Source organism: Cynocephalus volans, chromosome 2 (genome assembly GCF_027409185.1).
Source record: "Cynocephalus volans isolate mCynVol1 chromosome 2, mCynVol1.pri, whole genome shotgun sequence".
NCBI lineage: Eukaryota > Metazoa > Chordata > Mammalia > Dermoptera > Cynocephalidae > Cynocephalus > Cynocephalus volans.
In genome coordinates this window covers 133,653,692-133,669,107 of record NC_084461.1, presented here as the reverse complement: position 1 = coordinate 133,669,107, position 15,416 = coordinate 133,653,692, and the positions used below count along the sequence as shown (strand labels likewise).

The 15,416-nt window shown below is 48.0% G+C and overlaps 1 protein-coding gene across 4 annotated transcripts in view; it reads left to right on the top strand.

Moving 5' to 3' along the window:
* TNIP1 (TNFAIP3 interacting protein 1) overlaps positions 1 to 15,416 on the top strand; it is a 44,256-nt gene that overhangs the window by 21,905 nt on the left and 6,935 nt on the right. For all 4 annotated transcript variants that reach the window (XM_063086385.1, XM_063086384.1, XM_063086383.1 and 1 more), the window contains 6 exons: positions 2,351 to 2,445; positions 4,441 to 4,564; positions 8,470 to 8,559; positions 10,978 to 11,043; positions 11,246 to 11,377; positions 14,192 to 14,320. In XM_063086385.1, the coding sequence (XP_062942455.1) occupies positions 2,351 to 2,445; positions 4,441 to 4,564; positions 8,470 to 8,559; positions 10,978 to 11,043; positions 11,246 to 11,377; positions 14,192 to 14,320 (636 nt within the window). The remainder of the gene's footprint in view (positions 1 to 2,350; positions 2,446 to 4,440; positions 4,565 to 8,469; positions 8,560 to 10,977; positions 11,044 to 11,245; positions 11,378 to 14,191; positions 14,321 to 15,416) is intronic.

The following is a 15,416-nucleotide window of genomic DNA, read 5'->3' as shown; positions in this document are numbered from 1 at the left end:
GGGGCAGAGCACACAGGATGCTCATCCCACCTGTGGAAAGGGGTGCATTGCAAGGTGAGGCTGGAGAAGTGATCGGAGTGCACCTGGAGGGGGCCAGGCTGAGGGAGGGGACCTCCCTCAGACGTCAGCGAGGCTTTGTGGTGTCCAAGCCAAGCTCTGGGAAGGTGAACCAGGCACACTGCTTGGGGTAAGATCATTTAGAGTATTAACCTTTCGGCTTTCAAATGGGGATAGATCCTGGGCCTCATAAAAGGGGTCCCACCAATGTCAGGCTCCTGTTTTTTCCTTCTTAGTTTTTATCACAGTTTGTGATAATTTTGTTTAATTAGGTGGTTTATTTGCTTATTTATTTGCTTATTATTTTTTTCTCACGCTCCCTGCTACAATGTAAGTTTCATGAGGGGGCAGGTACCTTGGCTGTCCTATTCACCAGTGTGTCTCAATGGCCTGGCACTAAATGCACATTTGGTGAATGAATGAATGGATGAAAGAATGAATGAACAAATGAATTCACAGGTAAGCTCTGTTAGCCCCTTTGAGGGAAGGTGATGATCTCTGTGACCTCTGATGATCTTATCCATCTAGGGCATTTGCCCAGAGGCTGCAAGGAAACAGCAGACTAGAAGGGTAGGACAGCAAATGAGGCCTTGTCCTGGCCTTCCCATAGTGACAGGAGCAGGATGCTCTGTTCCCTGGAGGCCCCACCCAGGGCCATGGCATCCCAGGTATTTATGCACCTGTGGGTGGAGGTAGCTTAATCCGGTTCCTCCTCATTCATTCACTGATTTGTTTCTTGGTTCACTCAACAAACATTTTCAAGGCCAGATAAGGCACAAAGGCCCTATGGTAGGCACTGAGGGAACTAGCTACAATAGTATACTCCTTTATCAGCCTTGGATCCCTCATTGTCTATCTTTTCCATTCAGCCTTCCCAAGACTTTTTTAGTAAGAAAGGAAACAAACAACTCTAAAATCTCCTTAATAACATAACAGAAGTTTTCCTGCCTATTCTGTGTGGCAGGGGTTTGTTTCTGCTGCATACAGTTTCTTAGAGCCCCAGGCTACAGAGGCCCCAGCATCTAGTGCCCTTTGGAATAGGAGGCATTCACATTAGCCCCTGCTATGTGGAAAGAGACCAGAAAACTGTGTATAGGCCAGCCCAGAGTGACACTTGTCACTTCTCCCCTTTCATTGGTCAGAACTAGACACATGGTGGCATCCAGCTGCAGTGAGGCTGGGACACAAGGGAGCAGATGGACTGTTGGGAAAACTGCCACCCCTGACCCAGCCCACTCAGAGGCTGTCCCTTCCTTCAGGCTCCACCTCTCTCCCTTCAGTGCTCTCTCATCACAGGGGAAAGAGACAGCAGTTTTAAGGGTCTGCCAGATGGAGTTTAATCCCAGTGGTGGTTCTTAACAGCTGTGTAACTTCATGCAAATCATTTTACCTCAGTTTCTCTACCTTCAAAGTAGAGATGAATTACTTAGTTTTGGGGACGTCATGAGGTGCCAACGAGCAGTGTAAAGCAGGGAACTGAGTCTCAGAGGTGAAGCCTGAGCCACCACAAGGGTTTGGCGAGATCTTGGCGAGGTCTTGACCGAATGCTTGTCTTGACTCTCCATTCAACACCACAGGCAGCCCGTCACAGTCTGCATGTTGACTAACCTCAGGGCCTCCCAGGACTCACTTGGTCATTCATTCATTCAGCCATTCAGTCCCATGTTCCTTCAGCGAAACTGGGGCTGGGGGATGGGGATCTGGCAGTAAACAAGAGATTGGGGAAGGGTCCCCAAGGGGTGGGAGGTAGGGGGATGGATATGAAGAAAATAATGACACAAACAGCTCTTTAGCTTTATTTGTCACCAGAACTGAGAAGGGTGAGAGCAGCGGGCCAGGGCCGTGAGGAGGAGAATGGTGGTGGCCTAACTCAGCTGTATGTGGGAGTCAGGGTGGACCTTTCTGAGGAGATGACATTTAAAATAGGACTTGAAGGAGGTGTGGAAGTCAGCCAGGGGAGGCTGCTGGAGGGGGAGTTTTAGGCAGTGGGAACAGTGATGATAGATGATAAGAGATGGAACAGCCTGACTTCAGGACCAGAAGGCCCCCGGCTGTTCTTGGTCAGGCGTTTTCATAGCTGCTCTTCAAGGGAGAGAACCTGTGGAGGAGTCTGGATGGGTCTACTGGCTTGACTCCCAGCTGTGCCCTAAAGGGATTGGGGTAGGCCAGGCAAAGGGGATGAGGTGTTGGGACCTGGGGTGGCTGCAGCCCCTCCACTGTCCTCCACTATCAACCTGCCCTTGGGATGTACCCCTTCCTTACCCTCGTCTCCATCTACACTTCTGCCCTGCAGACCCTGTGTGAGCAGCTTCGGAAGGAGAATGAGGCCCTGAAGGCCAAGCTGGACAAGGGCCTGGAACAGCGGGATCAGGCTGCTGAGAGGCTGCGGTGAGTCCAGGCCCCTCAGAGAAGGGGTGAGGAGTAGGGGTGGGCAGAAGGAGGAGGGATGGTGCACAGCACTGATTTCTAGGATGAGGACCCAGGGCTCCGAGGCCTATGCTCAGAGCCCTGTTTAGATGTCAGGTATCTTGGTCCTCCTCCTTGGCTCCTTTGGTGTTTTCTCTCTGGCCCTTTTAATACCTCGGTCAGTGTCTGTTTGTAGAGTGCCTGAGAGCATCAGAAGAAGGTCGTACACACTTCCGTTCCTCCTGGGAACTTGCTTCTTAGGCCTGTTAACAGTTGTCTAGCTGGCAGAGCTCCAGTGTTGCTGCCCCCCGCTGGTCACCATTCGGTCCTGCTCTGTTTTTCTGAGAACAGCAAAGGTCCCTCACCTGGACTAGTGGGCCTAGGACTTAACTGAGGGTCAGGGAGAGGCATGACAAGTTTATACTCCTGCCCCTCCCTCCTCTGCAAGACTCTGAGTTGGCAGGTCTAAGGTGAGACTTAGGAGTCCGCATTTCTCCGGGGGTCTCTGACTGTTATGTGGGTGAGCCCAGATCACACCTCGAAAAATGCTGATCTTGACTGTCAGAGCTTGGAGGGTCTTTGAGATCATGAAGGCCAAACCCCTCATTGTGCTAAGGGGAGACTGAGGCCCAGAGAGAAGCAGGGGCTTGCTTCAGTCTTACAATGAGAACCTGAGTCTCCTTGCTCCCTGTTCACTAGAGGCCATAATTCCTGCCTGCACTGAGGTCCTGGATAATTTGGGTGGTGAATCATCTGTTGGGTACTGGCTGGGCTCGGGTACACGCAGGACAGGTCTGTGTTATAGCCAGGACTTGCCACTGTTCTTTTCCTCTCCTTTTTTTTTTTTTTGGCAGCTGGCCAGTATGGGGATCCAAACTCGTGACCTTGGTGTTTTAAGGATGTGTGCTAACCTTTCCTCTCCTGTAGGTCATTAGAATCAGCAGAAAGAGAAGGAATATAAACCTCTTAAGTGTGGCTACAGTAGTGTTTAACTGCTGAGCCACTGAGCTGTTGTGAGTCAGCGTGTATTTATTTGCCTTTGGATGGCTGAGTAGTTGGGGTTTTATAGCCATAATGACTCCATCCATTGACCGAAAAGCCAGGCTGGATGAATGACTCCTGGACTAGAAGGCAAGAGTACAGGTCCCTGCTGTGTGACCTTGGGAAGCCATTTTACTTCTTTTATTATTTTTTCTATTATTAAGTAGAAACCCAGCTGGCAAATAGAACCTAAAGAAATGTTTTTCTTATTTCAATTATACCTGAATCCACATCACCCTTTTATTATGTCCTATATCACCATCTTATTGTTTACTTAAGATTTTGCTTTACCCCATGGATATGTTCAATCAATTATGTTTCAATAAAAAAAAATTACTTATTTGATTCATACTTCTACTTAAAATTATTATAAAGGAAACTTTAACTGAGATAATTGGAAAACAGCATTACCTGTAATACATAGAAGATAACCCTAAAAGTAAATACAATGAAAATGAAAGGATGTTAATAAATTCTGGCTGAATACCATTGCCCACAGTCTGCTCTTTCTGTGTTAATGAGGGAGACCAGCAAGTACTAGAGAGGTGCTTAGGACCTGTTAGCACCAAACTCAGATTTTCTCCAAGCTCTGCACAGGAAACTTAAGGTAATTGGAAAGAGTGTGACTTTCTCACTAGAATGTGATCCAGGGTTATCTAATGCAGTGTTTGGCTACCTCCTAAACATCTCATGTATGTGGACATCCCACAGTTGGGGAAATCCTGCCATTGAGGATCGGAGACTTCCAGGGAAGCTCACAGATTGCCAGCAAGGTAGCTTACGAATGCCCTATTTGGTTGCCCCTGAGGGTAGGGTTTAGTATCACAGCATACTCCCCAGGACAGAGCTGCAACTCATGTGATAGTGGGTCCGAGTCCTCTCAGGCTCCTTAACCCAGGGCCAGCATTGTGACTTCTCTGTTTGCCCCTAACCCAGGGAGGAAAATATGGAGCTCAAGAAATTGTTGATGAGCAGCGGCGGCAAAGAGGGTGCCTCTGGGTGGCCAGGCTCCCTGAAGATGGAAAGTGCAGGCAAGAAGGGGGTGGCTGGACAGCAGCAGGTATGTGGTCAGAAATTCCTTCCACAGCATCTTCAATTGCCGGCACACAGCCTCTGGTCACCACGTCCAGTGACAGCAAGCTTATCACCTCCTGAAGCCAGGGACACTGTGAGAAGGGTCTAGTTGTTACATGGCTTTTCCTTAGCTCAGCCTGACATCTGCCTCCCTGAAGCTCCCACTACTCACCCTTTATTCTGCCATCAGCCCCATGGAGTGTGCTGTTCCCTGGGACACATGCTCAGAGGCTGCCGGCAGTCACCATGACTGTGTGACCCCCATGAGCCTTCTCTTCTCTGGGCTAAATAGCTCTGGTTCCTTCAGCCATTGCTCATAGGAGATGGTGCTGAGTCCTTTGCTAAGTCTAGGCACATTTTCTAAACACATTCCAGTTTGTCAAGGTTTCTCTTTAAGGGCAGCTCCCAAAAGGCAGTTTAACATCTCCAGTATTCCTGGAAGAATTAGGGTGTTCTGTTGAGCAAGCTCCCTTGGGGATTTTACTAAACTCCTGTGATTGGGCCCCTGGAGCCCCTAAATGGAGGGCAGAGGGCGGTGGCCAGCACCAGCATGGTCGGCAGTGCCAGGGGCCTGGCCATCTGCGTCCCCACGCAGGAGCTGACTCTGTACCCCTTGCTGCAGAGCTGAGTCTCAACTCTTTACCAATGCATTTTTTCCCTTTAATGGGGTTTAATAACTGTATGGTAATACTCAGTGTCTTTAACAAACCCTGCACCTGTGTAGTAATAGTAATTATCCTGATAACTTAATTCTTATTACTATTTGGCAATGTAGAGTTTACCCAGGACTTGCAAATCCGTGATCTTATGTGGGCCTCCTCTCAACATGTATGGTCGGCAGGGCTGGGACTTATTACATTTCACAGCTATGGCAGTAGGTTTGGAGATGTCATGTGACATCATATAGTCACGATTTCTGCATCACCTACTCTCGGGAAGACATAGGGTGTGGCCAGAGAAACTTGTTGATAAATGACAAATGTCTGCTTGTCCCTGGCCTTCTGAATCCTGACCCTGCCGCCCCTCTTTTCTTCCATTTATCCCTCAAATCGGATACTACCCATCTGCGATCTTGTGGAAGTGACCCGTCTACTCCCTTGATCTCCCCTGGGTTCTCTGAGCTACCTCAGGTGTGAATTCCATGGCAGACCTCTTTACTTTCCAAAACCTTTAGTGTCAGCTCACGTCATTTGACTGCGCTGAAAGGCCAGATGCTCTTACTGCCCTGTCAGAGCAGGAGTGACTTGCACCCACGCCCAGGGTCACCAGTCCCACAGGAGGTGTGTGTTACGGGGTTGGGGGGTGGGAAGCACGTGCCCTGGAATAGCATGTAGGTGGAATCCTGGCTCTACCTCTTACCAGCACTGGCACCTTGGACAAATTACATAAATTCTGCTGGCCTCAGTTTCCTCCTCTGGAAAGAGGAGATAATGCCTACCTCAGGGGGTTGTTGTGAGGATTCACTAATGCGAAGCATGTAAAGTAGGTTTAGGGTAGTAAGCAGTGAACATTAGCTGTTGCTTTTAACAACAGATTTGGTGCCAACAGCCGGTCTGCTGACTCCATGGCTCTCTTTCTTACTCCTCCACAGGGCTCCTGTCTTTGTGGAGGTTCAGGGTATACCACCCAGGAGCCTGGCATCCCCCTCTTTCTTCCTGATGACCCACTGACCATTGCTAAGCACAGATCCCCTCCAGGAGGCAGCAAGCTTCAGGGAAGGTCCATTTGTTTCCTTTCTCAAAAGAGGTGACCTTACCTGGAGAACCCTTCCCTGCTTGCTCCCTGGTACCATGGTGTGCTTATGTGCTTACAGGCTTAGCCTGTAGGGGGCACTTGAGCTTTACAAGTTCTGCTCCCAATTGCATCCCAAGCCTCAGGGGATTGTGGCAGGGGACAGTGAAAGGCTGAGAATAGAGAGAACGTGAAAATAGAGAAAATTTGACTCCAGGACAAATTGGCATCAGATGGTAGACTGCAATGTTAGAGGTCCACACGGGGCCTACAGAGACCATCTTGTTTGATTTTTTCATTATACCAAGGCCCAGAGAAGGTGAGGGTCTTGGCCTACATCACGGAGGGGCTTGCAGATAGAGCCAGTGCTCAATTTCCGGAGTCCCAGCCTTTTTCTGTTGTTTCACCTCAACACTTTTTATTTTTTTAAAAAAACTTTAAAACTTTTTGAGATAACTTTAGGCTTACAGAAGAGTTGCAAAAATAGTGCAGAGAGTCCCAATTTCCCTTTCCTCTAGCTCCCCTTAATGTTAGCATCTTACATAACCATGGTTCAATGATCGAAACTAGGAATTAACGTTGGTGTGATACTATTAACTAAACTACAGACTTTATTCAGATTTCACCAGTTTTTCACGCATATCCTTTTTCTGTACTGGGATTGAATCCAGGATCCCACAGTGCATAAGTTGTCCCATGTCCCTAGTCTCATCCAGTCTGTTACAGTTCCCAGTCATTCCTGACCTTCCATGACCTTGACACTTTTAAGTTATACTGGCCAATTATTTTGTAGAGTGTTCTTTAATTTGGGTTTGTCTGATGTTTTCTCATAATTTGATTGAGGCTGTAGATTTTGGTGAGAATCTCACAGAAGTGATGTTCTGTGTACATCAGAGAATACAGAGGGCTGAGCCCTTTTCAGTACATCATGTCAAGGTTCCTTGATGTCAGTATATCTTATTACTTTCAGCCTTGATCCCTTGGGTAAGGTGGTGTCTGTCATGTTTCTCCACAATAAAGTAGCTAATTTTTTTCTTTGTAATTAATTAATTACAGGAGGAGAGATTTTGAGACTATGCAGATATCCCGTTTCATTCATTTTAGTTTCCATGGGTGGATCTCATCTTCAGAAATTATTACTGTGGTATTCTAATAGTGATTTTGTATTTCTCTTATTCTTTCTACATTTATTAATTGCAGTTCTGTAAAGAAGAGCTATTCCTTCTCCCCCATTTATTTATTTATTCAGCTATTTTTTTTCTATCCGTATGGACTCAAGGACATTTGTTGTATGCTTTGGCTTATGATTCAGTACTATTGTGATTTATATTGCTATTCAAGTTGTTCGAGCTCTGGCCATAGGAAGCTCTTTCAAGTTCTCTCCTGTGCCCTTTTGACATGTCCCTATTATGATGATTATGATGACGATGATTAGAATTTGGGCACTTCCTTACTTTCTGGCACTATAAGATGCTCCAAACTCACCTTATATTTTCTCTGCTGCAGCCCTGGAATTAACCACTTCTCCAAGGAGCCCTATTTCTTTTTATTACAAAAATAGTACTTAGAAACCAAGCTCTGGGCACTAAGTGTGCTCACTGCTACTGGGGTGTCACTGCTTTAGTCTCTTCCAGAGGACAGAGCTAGGAAAAAGTAAAAACACACACACACTGACTGTGCATGCAGATACCATATGTCTTTATTTATTTCTGTATTTTTCTGAAAGTGTTTTTAAAATAAATGTTTTATAAAAATTTACCTTTTATAAAACTTTTATAAAACTATAAAAAATAGATAACTCTTGCCTTCCAGGCAAGAGGCTTTTTGGCTGATGTGCGTGTAGAGGGGAGGGAAGAGTGGCTGGGAGAGCCTCAGAGCTAGAGCCTAAGCAGGGGAGATGGCTGTGGGGAGGGGAGGGGGTCCAGCAGCCACCGTGAATCAGAGAGGGGGACTAATCATCTCAGTGGACTTCCAGAAGGAGGATGTGGTCATGGCTGGGATGGTTAGTGATGTCCTGGTAGGTGAGAGGAGTAGGGAGGGAGGTGGGAGACGGATGGCTGGGGCCACAGGGGTAAGGGGCCTATAGAGGAGTAATGAGTAGGTGAGAGAATTTTTATTTGAGGCTTTGTTTGGTGAAGGCCCCTCTGTGTTTCCCCCCAGGCTAGTGTGACAGCAGGTAAGATCCCAGAGGCGGGAGCCTTGGGTGGAGCCGAGAAGAAGGTGAAGATGCTGGAGCAGCAGCGCACTGAGGTAGGTGGCTGGAGGGGGTGGCAATGGTCAGGGAAGACCCTACTGGCTCTGGCTGGTCCCAGGTAACTGTGGGGAGTTGCCATGGTGACCGCTGAGCCTTCTGCATGTGGAAGAGGTCTGCTGCCTTTCCCTGGGTTGTCTTCTTTTGGTTGGTCCCCTGCTCACCAAGGTCACTCTAAAGAGGTGGCATTTGGGGCATGACCTGAAATTGTTGGGGGCCAGGGAAGTTAGGAAGGCTCCCATGGGAAGCCCTGGACGGTGGAAAGTTAGGCAAGTGTCAGCATCAGGGATGGGGAGGGGTGGGTGCCTCTGTCTTCTCACAGCTGGTTCAGGGAGGATCTATCACGGAAGGAGAGGATCTGAGGCTGTTGCAGCGCCGCTCCCAAGTGGCCCAGAATCTCCAGAAGTTTAGGCTGTTCCCTCGTATCTCAGGCGTGTTCCTCCCCCCACCCCCCACCCCCCACCCCAGGTCCCATCCAGTCTTTCAAGACCTGAGGTTGAGGCCCAGTTCCTCTTTGGTGGGTGTTTGTTCTGTCTGTCCTCTCCCATACCTCTCCACACAGCTCGGGTCCTTCTCCAGACCCCCAAGCATTGCTGCCCTTCCTGCTCCTCCAGCACATTCAAAAGTGTATTTACATGCTCGTTAATCTTAGATTTCTTTGTGTATTGTTATAAGGGTTTTTTTTCTGATTTCAAAAGTAATATAATGCTCATTATAAAAAGATCAAGAATCTTACTGTCTAGAGATAATCAACAGTTGATAACAGTTCATTGCATAGCCCTGTTTTGTTTTTTTAATGCAGAAAAATAAAATTATGGCATACATACTACTTCATGGAAAACCTTTTCTTCTTTTCTTTTTCTAAAAATTAACTGTCTTTGAGGGTATCTATTCATTCCTGTAACATATACCATATTCCTTCAGTTCTTAGTACATTTCATCATATACCGTGTTTTTGAAATTGGTGTAGGGGTGGAAAGAACATGATCCCTTTCCTCCCCATCATAGGGGTCACAGTGACAGTCCTCTAACAAAAGACAGGTTAACAAGAGAAAAGCATACCAGATTTATTTAATCAAAATTTTACATGACGTGGGAGCCTTTAGAATGAAGGCCCAAAGATACAGAGAAAACTGTCCACTTTTTGGTTAGATTCGATTAAAGGTGGACAGCCATGTAGAAATGTGATTGGACAAACAGGGGACGACTTAATAGTAATAGACTGAGTGGAGAAACCCAGCAAGGCTTGCCTGTTTGGATTCTTCTCGGCCTCTCTGTGTGGCATTTCTTCCTCCCTACCATAGGGCAGGACCCCTTCTGGAATGAGGGGCTTATGACCTACTGCTATTGGATAAGAATAGGTCAGAGCATTTTTTTTTTTTTTTTTTTTTAAAAGATGACCGGTAAGGGGATCTCAACCCTTGGCTTGGTGTTGTCAGCACCACGCTCAGCCAGTGAGCAAACCGGCCATCCCTATATAGGATCCGAACCCGTGGCCTTGGTGTTATCAGCACCGCACTCTACCGAGTGAGCCACGGGCCGGCCCTCAGAGCATTTTTTAATGGCCAGTTCCTAGACAGAAAGGTGGGGGAAAGTTAGAGAATATTTTTGGGTTTATGGTTGGCTTTGGGGTAGAGGGTTCTTGTTTCTGTGAACCACCTTGGGGAAGAGGGATTCTAGTTTCTATGACTTGTCTTGGGAGAACGGTGGGTGGGAGTCAGGAGAGCAGGAGAAGATGAGAGAGAAGCCTGGCTTCTGAGGTGGCTTCTGAGGCCTTCACTTTGGGGTGTCATTTTCTGAACCCCAGCATTGGAATAATTTTTCCTATTGTTTTATTTATTTAAGGATTTAGTGGGGTTTTTTGTCCTGTAGGAATTATTTCATATCAAGAGTATGGCAAATAATTATCATCCTCTTTGAACTGAGGAGATGTAGCGGGCCCTTATTTTCTTAACAGCTGCAAATTATCTGTTTATATTACAGTTTACTTGACCTATGTCCTATGCTTAAGTTGGCCTCTGGATTTTTTTTGTAATACAGACATTGCTGAGATGATTGGCCTTACATATATATTTTTGCACTGTTTTTCAGAGTGGAGTTATTGGGTTAAAGACAATGAAAACGTGGAATTTTAATACATAGTTCCAAATTGCCCTCTAAAGAGGTGTGTGTTCTATAATTGTACACCAAAATGACATACTGTTGCCGCATCTTAGTGTTAGTCTTGTTCTGCTGGCAGGGGGAAAGGTGGAGGTTGATGAAGGTGAATTGCTTTGAGGAATGTGGAGTTTTTGAGAAGGGAGGGATGGAGGCAGTGTCTGTAGTGCACCTTGGGAAGCTGGTATGCACAGGGCGGGGAGCTAGTGCTCCTCGTTTCTTTTCTACTTATCTCTGCTCACCCCAGTCTCTCCCCACAGCTGCTGGAAGTGAATAAGCAGTGGGACCAGCATTTCCGGTCCATGAAGCAGCAGTACGAGCAGAAGGTAACGTGGGTTCCTGGCTGTGTTCTCCAGGCTTCATCTTGCTGCTTCCTTGAAGGGCAGCTGAGCTGAGCCCCAGGATGGCCCAGAGGAGAAGCTGGGTGGCAGCGGTAGAGGGTCTGGGGGAAGCTGAGTCTTGCCTGCACCCCAGGAATACCCTGCACCCCTGCTCTCACACGCTCCCTCTCTCTGCCTCTGAACCTAGATCACCGAGCTACGCCAGAAGCTGGCGGACGTGCAGAAGCAGGTGACAGACCTGGAGGCTGAGCGGGAGCAGAAGCAGCGTGACTTTGACCGCAAGCTCCTCCTGGCCAAGTCCAAGATTGAGATGGAGGAGGCAAGTGTGACTGCTGGTCTCTGCGGTTTCAGCTCTCCCCTCCCCACAACTAGAGACTTCTGTGGAGTAAATAAGCCTGGGCTGGAGTTGGAGACCCGGGGGTTCTAGCTCTGGTGCTAAAGGGCTGTGTGACCAAAGCAAAGGCACTTTTCTTCGTTGTGCCTGTTTTCCATCTGAAAATTGAGGAGGCTGGATTAGCTCTAGCTTTTCAAACATTCTTGTTTTCGTTGAGAGGAACTTTTTGTTCAGTTAAAATCATACAGACTGGGGAACTGCACACACAATAAAAGAAACACAAGCAGGCCTGCTCTGTGGCACTTGCTGGGGGTGTGGTGCTGCGAAATGTTCAGAGCAGTGATGGTGTTGGGGGGAGGGGCTTAGATGTTAGACAGAGCTTCACTTATTCGTTCGTCTGGTTGTTTTTCATTGAGTGTGCCCCAGTCGCCGTGCTGGGCTTGGAGATTCAATGTGAACAGCCCAACCCTACCTTCGCTGGGAAGAGATGCTAAACAACTAATTACAGAAGCAAATAAGTAAAAGTGTGTTAAATACTACAAAGAAGTTACAGGAGTCAGAGAGTGGGCATAAGAGAGCCCAGATTCAGTCTGGGCAGGTCAGGAACAGGTCCCTGAAGAAGTAGCATCTGCTGTCATGTACATGGCTGATATCAGCCAGTGACCTCAAGATCCCAGAGTAGCTTAAAGAGGAAAGCCCATTTGACTCCCAGACTCTTGGGGGATTTTATTTATCTCATGTTGTCTTTCCCTTCATGAGAATGACATTGGTGCCTAGCATAAAAATGGACATTTTCAACACGAATTGCCTTTTAGAGATCCTTCTGTCAGCATATGACACCCAGGGCTTATCTGGGCAGTCTATGTCTGTGACACCTCCCAACCTTAGGGAGGACACTTTCTATCTTTTCTCATAAGTCATAGTCACATGTTGTGACTCACAGCCAGACATCCTGGTTCTTTGGTCCGTCCCCCTCACATTGACAGATAAAACAAATCTCTGGAGTCTGACAGCTCTTCTGTGTCAGCTGGGGGGATGTGGAACGATTCAAGACAAAGCATGGCTCTGTAGATAGTGGCATAGATATGACACAGAGGCCATACTTCATCCTGGAACCTCTTACACGGGGAGTCCAGAACAACTCCCACAAGTTCTGACTGAGGCTACCCTCAGCCATCTCTGGCTGCAGAAGCTCACCAGCTAGTTTGTAGAATATTAACTAAAGGTCACCCAGACTGGATGAACCCCTGTGGCCTATCTCCTGATCCACGTGTTATGAACACACAGTTGTAAAATTTTCACACAATACAGATAAAGTGAAGAGTTTCCCTGGACCACCTCCCCTCATCCCCTCCCCGCGCCATCGCAGGCCCTCCCCAGAGATAACCACTGTTACAGTTTGGTGTGTCTATTTTGAGACTTTTTTTCATTTATATTCACATAGAAATATACAGTTTATTTGGGGTGGGCCTGGTCTTTCCTCTGAACTGTTGCCATCTCTACCGTAAACACTTCCTTTGACATGGAAGGGGAGAGAGCAATGGAATTAGGAAACTTGGGTTCTACTCACAGTTCACTGCATGGCCTTGGGTAAGTCACATCCCCTCTGTGGACATTCATTTCTCATAATATAAAAGGGTGAGGACTTAATGCTCTCTAAAGGCCATTCCAGCTGTGATCATCTGCGATGCAGAAGGCCTGATGGTCCCATAGTGGGTATGAGAGCCTCCACCTTGAAGCTTTCCCTGGTTTCTTAGCTGTGGTGATCTTTCATTTAATTCCACAGTACTTTATTTGTTTCTCTCTGTAGGAACACTTTCTACTTGGGCTATATTTATTTCTTTGAGTGTCATCTCTCTGGTAGGCTCAGCGACTATGTGAGCTAAAAGGTCCTTTAGAGATTATCAATAGTTGTCACTTTCTATGGGTCATAGAAGACCCCTGTGGGAATCTTGTGGAAACTATCTTTTCTCTCTAGAAAACTGCACACAGAGAAAAATTTTGCATTCAGGATTTGGGCTCACAGCCCTCCTGGGGCCCCTGTCTTACTCATGTTAAGAACCCTGACCCACGGCAGATAGGTATGCTTAGACAAGAGAGGGCTATGACCATGCCCGGGGTCTCAGCTGGGTGGTGGAGAAGCTGGCATCAGAATCTAGGGTGTATTAGTCCGTTTTTGTGTAGCTATATCTGAGACTGGGTGATTTATAAAGAAAACGAAATTTACTGTTTACAGTTTCTGAGGTTGGGAAGTCCAAAGACCATCTGGTGGTGGCAACAGGGACCCAGGGGTCTCACATTGCAAGACGGTGGAAGCAGAGAGAGCAAGCAAGAGAGAGACAGACTCTCCTCTCTCTTCTTTTAAAGCCCTCAGAACCATGCCCCTGATCACCATTTTTAATCCATTCACTACAGCATGGTCCTATAATCCAATCACCTCTTCAAGGTTCTACCTTTCAACTACCATAGTAGGATTTCCCACCCTCCCAACAGTGACAGTGGGGGCTAAGTTTCTAATACATAAAACTTGGGGGACACAATTCAAGCTTCAATGAGTTTTGAGGGGACATAATTCAATCCACCTCACAGGGCCTTTCACTTACTGGGGGCACCTCTTCCTTGAGGGCAGGACCATGTGAGCATTACCACACTAGCCCTAGTGGCCTTGCACGTGAGCCTGTGGGGTGTTGGGAGAGAGGGCTAGGGGAGGCGTGCATGGGTAAGGGCTGGGGCACGCAGGGCAGGAATCCAAGGCCTCCCAGAGAGGCTCCCTGCTCAGCAACCCTGTGCTCCCTGCAGACTGACAAGGAGCATCTGACCACAGAAGCCAAGGAGCTGCGCCAGAAGGTCAAGTTCCTGCAAGATCAGCTGAGCCCCCTCACCCGGCAGCGCGAGTACCAGGAAAAGGAGATCCAGCGCCTCAACAAGGTAGGCGCCTGCCCCTGCTCCCTCCAATGGGCAGAGCTTCCCTGAGCCCGCCGCAACACCCATCCCATTGCTGGTGCCCCCCACCCTTCCACTCAGGAGGAGTGGCTGCTGGGTCAGCGAGCTGGCATCACAGTTCCCGCCCCACACCCTGTATGATCCAGCCCCTGGATGTGCCCATGCTGGCACTTCCCTCCAGGCCTCTCTACGTGCCATGCCTCCAGCAGTGCCACTCTTCCCCTCACACCTCAGCTGGCATGCCCTGAATGTCACTGAGGTTCATTTTCTATCCCTTCTGCAGAGAAGCCTTCCCTAAATCTCATTTCGGTTGCCCATCCTGTGCTCCTAAAGTGCCAGCAACTTCCTCCCCAACCCTTTGCACGTTACCTTCTGATGACTTATTTAATTCTCCGTCCTCCCATCTGGCGGTGGGAGGTGCACATCTCCACCAGGGCTTATGTCCCCCACACCTCGTGCAGTGCCTGGCACCAAGTGCCTGTTCTGGAAGTGCTCCCTGAAGGGAGTGGCTGAGCATAGGCCGGGGGTTCCTGCCCTAGTGAAGTGGGGTCCCGGGGATGGGGCACCCAGGGTGGAGGCTGGGTAAAGTGGAAACCCTCTGGCTTGAGCCACAGTCCCATGGCAGTGGGATGGGCCAGGTCTGGGGCTGGTGCTAATCACAGCTTTGCTACTTTGTCCTCTCTGGGCCTCAGTTTTGCTGTCTTAAGCCTGGTTGGAATCATTCTAGCCCTATTCACCTTCTAGCACAAGGGTTAAAAGGAGCAAGCTGACAGGAGGGAGAGTTGAGAGGAACGTTTTCTAGAGGCCAGGGGAAGTTGTTAAATTCTGTGGCACAGCTTTTCCTTTTGGGCTGATTGTTTTCCTTTCCCTCTGCCTCCTGACCCTGGTCACAGTGGGCTCTGGCATGCATTAGGCATTCACTGACTCAGAGGCCTGCCAGGGCAATCTTTTCTATTTGATTTTGGTGTTTTATGACTGTCAATTATGCTGAGTTTGGGGCCCTTGGGACCTGTTCCCAGGGGTAAAAATGACCTGTCCCGAGCTGGGGGATTTCAGGGTGTAAATCTGGCAGAATATTATT